Below are 7,437 nucleotides of genomic sequence, written 5' to 3'. Positions count from 1 at the left end.
ATAGGCTATAGATAGGCTATAGATAGGCTATAGGCTATAGATAGGCTATAAATAGGCTATAGATAGGCTATAGGCTATAGATAGGCTATAAATAGGCTATAAATAGGCTATAGATAGGCTATAGATAGGCTATAGATAGGCTATAGGCTATAGATAGTGACTCAACAGATATTTATTTAAATGAAAATTTTCCTTGGACAATAAAAACATTAGAAATTGGTATAAATGAGTTATTGAAAGATTAGACTTTCATTTGAACTAAAATAATCTCACTTATATTGGGGCAGTATATATGAAAGCATATATATATAACTATATATATATAAATATATATAGTTATATATATATATAGATTTGGTGAGCTGAAATGGGATGTTTACTCTATAACGTGCATTACTGTCTGTAGATACAGGTAGGAACAGAGTGTGAGCACAGTCTGACCTGTGAGACGTTTGAGGTCCGACCGGATGTCTGGTCCTCGGGGTTCTGTGTGGACAGACGGGTCCGTCCATCGGGCGGCCCAGGGGGGACAGGAGCCCGTCCAGGAACAGGCCCGTCAGGTGAGGCTCCATTCCTGCTCCTCCATCCATCAGGTGTTCCCCTGCTCTCACTGACAGCAGGTAATAAATCACTTTACAACATGCCAGTAATGTTTCTGTTACACAATAAATGGAGTTACTGAAACTACATTTGTCTCTTTGTGATTTGACAATATAATTATATTATAAAATTATTGAAAATAATAATAATATTATACGATTATTAACATTTTCTTCAAGGCAACGAGACTTGCGAAAAACCCCTGAGAAACCTTTGAGCAGCCACCAACCAAACGTTACCGTTTTCTCCTCTAATAACATCATAACAATAACTTCCTTTATTCTGTATTTCAAAAGAAAATGAGAGAAAAGTAATTTTAGATGATGTCATTATTTTGTGATCTTTCAGATATATTTGGGGTTAAAGTTGAGTTTAATGAAATAGAAGCTGAGCAGCACATGTTGGCGCTGGGGTCCCTGACAGGTTCATCTGGCCGAGCAGAGACCTGCTGCCCCGCTGAGGGTGGTGTAGGTACATCGTCAGCTTATCTCTTTACCAATAAACATATCAATAGTGTCCATATGTTGATTTACTGACCTTTTATCAGAGCTGCAGCAAGTCTTCAGATCCTTAACTGCAGTAAAAGTTCTAATACTACACTGTAGAAATACTCTGTTACAGTAAAAGTACTAATACTACACTGTAGAAATACTCTGTTACAGTAAAAGTACTAATACTACACTGTAGAAATACTCTGTTACAGTGAAAGTTCTGTAGTAAAAATGTTCATTCAGTAAAAAATGATTATTTTCCCCATTAATCCATTCTATGGTTTATTTCAAATAGTGAAAATAGTGAGAAATGGCGTCACAATGACCCAGAGACCAGAGTCTGTTTAGTCAAAACCTATATATTATTACTAATATATTAACATGACTAACATTATTAACATTATTACTAATATATTAACATGACTAACATTATTAACATTATTACTAATATATTAACATGACTAACATTATTAACATTATTACTAATATATTAACATTATTAACATTATTACTAAAACATTAACATTATTACTAATATATTAACATTATTAACATTATTACTAATATATTAACATTATTAACATTATTACTAAAACATTAACATTATTACTAATATATTAACATTATTAACATTATTACTAATATATTAACATTATTAACATTATTACTAAAACATTAACATTATTAACATTATTACTAATATATTAACATGACTAACATTATTAACATTATTACTAATATATTAACATTATTAACATTATTACTAATATATTAACATTATTGCTAATATATTAACATTATTAACATTATTACTAATATATTAATATGATTAACATTATTACTAATACATTAATATGATTAACATTATTACTAATATATTAACATTATTAACATTATTACTAAAACATTAACATTATTAACATTATTACTAATATATTAACATTATTAACATTATTACTAAAACATTAACATTATTAACATTATTACTAATATATTAATATGATTAACATTATTACTAATACATTAACATTATTAACATTATTAATAATATGTTAACATTATTAACATTATTACTAATATGTTAACATTATTAACATTATTACTAATATATTAACATGATTAACATTATTACTAATATGTTAACATGATTAACATTATTACTAATATGTTAACATGATTAACATTATTACTAATATGTTAACATTATTAACATTATTAGCATTATTACTAATATATTAACATGATTAACATTATTACTAATATGTTAACATTATTAACAGTATTAACATTATTACTAATATATTAACATTATTAACATTGTTAAAATTATTACTAATACGTTAACATGATTAACATGAACACATATTAACAAGTTAAAGAGAGAAATAAGGATTGTGTAGCAGCAGCATGAATCTCATTAACAACTGTTGTTCCAGTTCACAACGATGATGTAACTGTGACAGGAAGTGGAGTGATGGATTATCTCTCCTCCTTCACTCATGTTTATTTTGTGTATGTGTGCTCAGGTATTTCTGTCTCTTTAAAGTTTTACTTCTTCAAGGCTACCAAACATATTCAAAATATAATATACAAAACCCTTATGTAACCGTTCCCACCGGAGCCACCCACCAAACTCTGGACAGTCTGAGAAAATCACAAAATACTACTTTTTATAGATCCATTGATCTCCTGACATTATGGTGGGAGAGGATACTAAAAGTCTTTTTAATATTCATTCTTTCTTTTTGTCTAAAAAGTGTCTTTTTCTTTTATTTCCACTTTGAAATACTCTAATGCAGTGGTCACCAACATAGGGGTCAGGACCCTTAAGGGGTCACAACATAAACCTGAAGGGGTCACGAGATGATTAAATATTCAAAATTTTGATTTCTAAATACTGCTGCTGGTTTACAAAGCACTAAATGGTCTAGGGCCAAAATACATGTCTGATCTTCTGCTGTGTTCTGAACCATCCAGACCTCTCAGGTCATCTGGATCAGGTCTGCTCAGTGTCCCCAGAGTCACAACTAAACATGCAGAAGCAGCGTTCAGTTTTTATGCACCAAACATCTGGAACAAGCTCCCAGAACCCTGCAGGACCGCTCCACCAGAACCCTGCAGGACCAGGTCCACCAGAACCCTGCAGGACCAGGTCCACCAGAAACCAGCAGGACCGCTCCACCAGAAACCTGCAGGACCGCTCCACCAGAACCCTGCAGGACCGCTCCACCAGAAACCTGCAGGACCGCTCCACCAGAACCCTGCAGGACCGCTCCACCAGAAACCTGCAGGACCGCTCCACCAGAAACCTGCAGGACCGCTCCACCAGAACCCTTCAGGACCAGGTCCACCAGAACCCTGCAGGACCAGGTCCACCAGAAACCAGCAGGACCGCTCCACCAGAACCCTGCAGGACCGCTCCACCAGAACCCTGCAGGACCGCTCCACCAAAACCCTGCAGGACCGCTCCACCAGAACCCTGCAGGACCGCTCCACCTCTCACTTGTTTTAAAACAAAGCTTCAAACGTTCCTGTTTGCGGCTGCCTTTCATTAAACCAGATAATGATCTGATACTGAACTAGAGCTTCTACTCTTTTGTGTTATATTCTATGTTAGCTTCTATCCTAGCTTTTATTTTTAGCTTGTTTTTATTTTCTAATCTTTAATGTTTTAATGTTTTTATGTTTTTATAACTGTTTTAATTATGTCTTAATGTTCTTTTGCATTTTGTCTCAATGTTCTCTAGTGTTTATGTAAAGCACTTTGAATCTCCCTGTTGCTGAAATGTGCTCTACAGATAAAGCTACCTTGCCTCTCCTAAAGAATATCAAATTATATTGATACGTTTTTCAGACGTTTCCCTTTTCTTTTACCTTTGCTGTTTTCTTGTGAAAAACGACATAGTTTAACCTCTTCAGCGCTATAAAATGTATAAAAAATAGCATCTTGAGGAGGAGATATCACTCTATCACATCTCTCTGACAGAGCTGTGAGGCGTTTGTGGTCTGACTGGATGTCTGGCCTTAGGGGCTCTGAGTGGACCGGCAGGACCAGACCAACCGGTACAAACAGCTGCCGGGTCCCTCGAAGACCGCGCCCAGTAACCCCCGAGCCTCTCGCGATAGACAGGGGAGCTCATGGCAGCTCAGACCGGTTTGCTCTCCTGGCCTCGGGGTTGCATCGCGTCCCACCTGGCATGTTTGGCATGCCGAACTGCCCTGCCACCACCACACCCCCCAGCCTCATTTTGAGGTATAAAAGGAGCCGCCGTCCCAGCAGCTCTTCACTCTCCGCTCAGAGCCGCCGACCAGCCGACCCTCAGCCATGACCTCCTTCTCCAGCCGCAGCAGCTACATGTCCTCCCCCATGAGGAGCTCCACCATGATGGCCCCCTCCTTGTACTCCTCCTCCCGCCGGGTCAGCGGCATGGGGGCCGGCAGCGTATACGGAGGAGCCGGAGGGTCTGGAGTCCGTGTCTCCCAGGCCTCCTTCGTCTCCTCCGGTGCTGGCGGTGCTGGCGGTGGCTTCAACCTGGCCGCCGCCGCCGCCGACATGTCCATCAGCGAGAAGGCCACCATGCAGAACCTCAACGACCGCCTGGCCACCTACCTGAACAAGGTGCACAGCCTGGAGAAGGCCAACGCCGAGCTGGAACTGAAGATCAGACTGTTCCTGGACAACAAGACCAGACCTGCGGCCCACGACTTCACCGCATTCAATGTCACCATCAAAGACCTGCAGGACCAGGTGAGTCCAGAAACACAGAACATCTGTAGATTGAGCAGAAAACAGCAGATCATTATTTTTGGTTTCTTTTTGGGGTTTGAAGTTATTATAACTTTTTAAACCTTTCAGATCAACTTTGCTGCTCGTGGAAACGCCGCCCTCGTCCTTGCCATCGACAACGCCCAGCTGGCCAGCGACGACTTCAAAGTCAAGTGAGTGAGACTTTATTTCCTTCAGCATCGAATCATCGAGACCACAACGTGAAATAATCTGATTCAATCTGTGTTTTTGTGAGCAAGGTTCTTCCCAATCATTTCAACTCTGGTGTTTTTTCAGGTATGAGAACGAGCTGGCCATGCGTCAGTCGGTGGAGGCCGACATCGCCGGGCTGAAGAGGGTCCTGGAAGAGCTGACCCTGAGCCGGTCCGACCTGGAGATGCAGCTGACCGGTCTGAAAGACGAGCTGTACCAGCTGAAGAAGAACCACGAGGAGGTGAGACCACTGAAACCAGACTGAAAAAGAAATCAAAAGATAACCAGACAAAAGTTTAACCTCCGTCTTCCTGCAGGACCTGCTGGCTATGAGGGCCCAGATGGGAGGTCAGGTGAACGTGGAGGTGGACGCCGCACCTCAGGAAGACCTGTCCAGCGTCATGGCCGGAATCAGAGAACACTACGAGACCGTCTCCAACAAGAACCGCAGAGACCTGGATGTCTGGTTCCAGGCCAAGGTGAGACCACAAAGTCCTGTTTCCTGCTCTGAATGTGGTCACTGCTGCCCCCCTACTGTCCAAAACCTGCTCCAGCTCAAGTTACACCACAACCACTAATCACTTTTTAGTTTCCAACTATTATACTGTCTGATATCCTGATATTTGATCAATAACATTATTGATACTTGTCCTTCACAGTCGGCCGAGCTGAACAAAGAGGTGGCTGTGAGCACTGAGACCCTGCAGACGTCCAGGTCTGAGATTTCAGTGGCCAGAAGTTCTCTTCAGACTCTGGAGATCAAACTGCAGGCTGAGCTCAGCAAGGTGACAAAACACTAAGTCTATCAACTTCATCGTCTTCATCATGTGACGACTGAATTCTGATATTTTAGCCCTTAAAGTTACTCGTTCTTGTGTTAATCAATGACGCACATTTCTGACAGGAACAGAGAGAAAACTGAAGAAACGTTGGAGCTGATAGAAATCAAATGCTTGCATGACTTATTTACTGTTGGTACAGCTGACCTGACCGTCCTCCCTCTTCCTCCTGAGCAGAAAGGAGCTGTGGAGGCGACTCTGGCTGAGACCAGGAGCCGCTACGCTAACATGCTAGCAGGTTACCAGAGGCAGGTGGAGGCTCTGGAGGAGCAGCTGACCCAGCTGAGGGCCAACCTGGAGAACCAGAAGGTCATGTACGCCGAACTGCTGGACATCAAGACCAGACTGGAGATGGAGATCGCCGAGTACAGGAGGCTGCTGGACGGAGAGATGTGAGTGGAGGGAAACGTTCACTCTTTCAGACATGTTGTGTAACGTGAACGTGTTAGCATGCTAACATTAGCTAATCATCATTAAACACAGAGTCCAGCTGAGGCTGATGAATACCATCAGTTCTGCAGGTATTTGGTACTGGACACATTAACATGTTGACCAGATGATGGCGCTGGAGGAATAGTCAGAGACTGAACAGAAAGAGAGATAAATACATCACGGTCTAAATCAAGTGAGTTCTTTCTTTCCCTGCAGCATCTCCAACTCCACCAAGGTCACCACCAAGGTCACCACCATCGTGAGGGAAGTGGATGAATCTGGAAACGTGATCAGCAGCAGCAGCAGTTAGACCAGAATGAACCTGAATCAACTGTAAACTGTAACCTGAGTCTGTCTGAGCTTCTTCAATAAACATGAAATTGGACATTGTTTCTGTGGTTCTTGTGTTTATATTAACATTCTGATCAGTTATTGATCTTCACCAGGACCAATAACCTGCTGTCAGAACTGATCTTTATTCTTTATAACAGACTATATTAAAGGTCCCATATTGTAAGAAGTGAGATTGTCATGTCTTTGATATTATAAATCAGGTTTAAGTGCTTTATATAAATACTGTTAAACTATCTAAACACTCAATATACGGAGAAACACACAGTCCATATTCAGGAACTGTGCGTTTGAAACAAGCCGTCAGGATTTCTGTCCATTTGTGATGTCACAAATATACAATATATAGATCATTACACGGTTTTAAACATAAACATTCTAAATGTGTCCCAGTTTATTTCCTGTTGCAGTGGATGTAAATAATATCAGCTGACAGGAAGTAAACATGGACCCAAGCTGTTGCCTAGCAATATACAGGTATATTCAGACAGACAGGTGAATACAGGTATATTCAGACAGACAGACAGGTGAATACAGGTATATTCAGACAGACAGACAGGTGAATACAGGTATATTCAAACAGACAGGTGAATACAGGTATATTCAGACAGACAGACAGGTGAATACAGGTATATTCAGACAGACAGGTGAATACAGGTATATTCAGACAGACAGGTGAATACAGGTATATTCAGACAGACAGACAGGTGAATACAGGTATATTCAGACAGACAGACAGGTGAAT

General features: G+C 40.5%; 1 protein-coding gene across 1 annotated transcript; it reads left to right on the top strand.

Annotated features, from left to right (window-relative positions):
• Positions 1-321: 321 nt before the first annotated feature.
• On the top strand, positions 322-6,731 carry LOC119484116 (keratin, type I cytoskeletal 50 kDa-like). Its single transcript, XM_037762634.1, is given in 9 exon segments — positions 322-560; positions 4,078-4,408; positions 4,411-4,839; positions 4,948-5,030; positions 5,155-5,311; positions 5,388-5,549; positions 5,730-5,855; positions 6,087-6,301; positions 6,558-6,731. Coding segments are annotated over 8 exon segments (1,569 nt in total). The 5' UTR covers positions 322-560; positions 4,078-4,105; the 3' UTR covers positions 6,652-6,731.
• Positions 6,732-7,437: the final 706 nt, after the last annotated feature.

Source organism: Sebastes umbrosus (genome assembly GCF_015220745.1).
Source record: "Sebastes umbrosus isolate fSebUmb1 chromosome 14 unlocalized genomic scaffold, fSebUmb1.pri SUPER_14_unloc_1, whole genome shotgun sequence".
Taxonomy (NCBI): domain Eukaryota; kingdom Metazoa; phylum Chordata; class Actinopteri; order Perciformes; family Sebastidae; genus Sebastes; species Sebastes umbrosus.
This window is presented reverse-complemented; position numbering and strand designations above follow the sequence as displayed.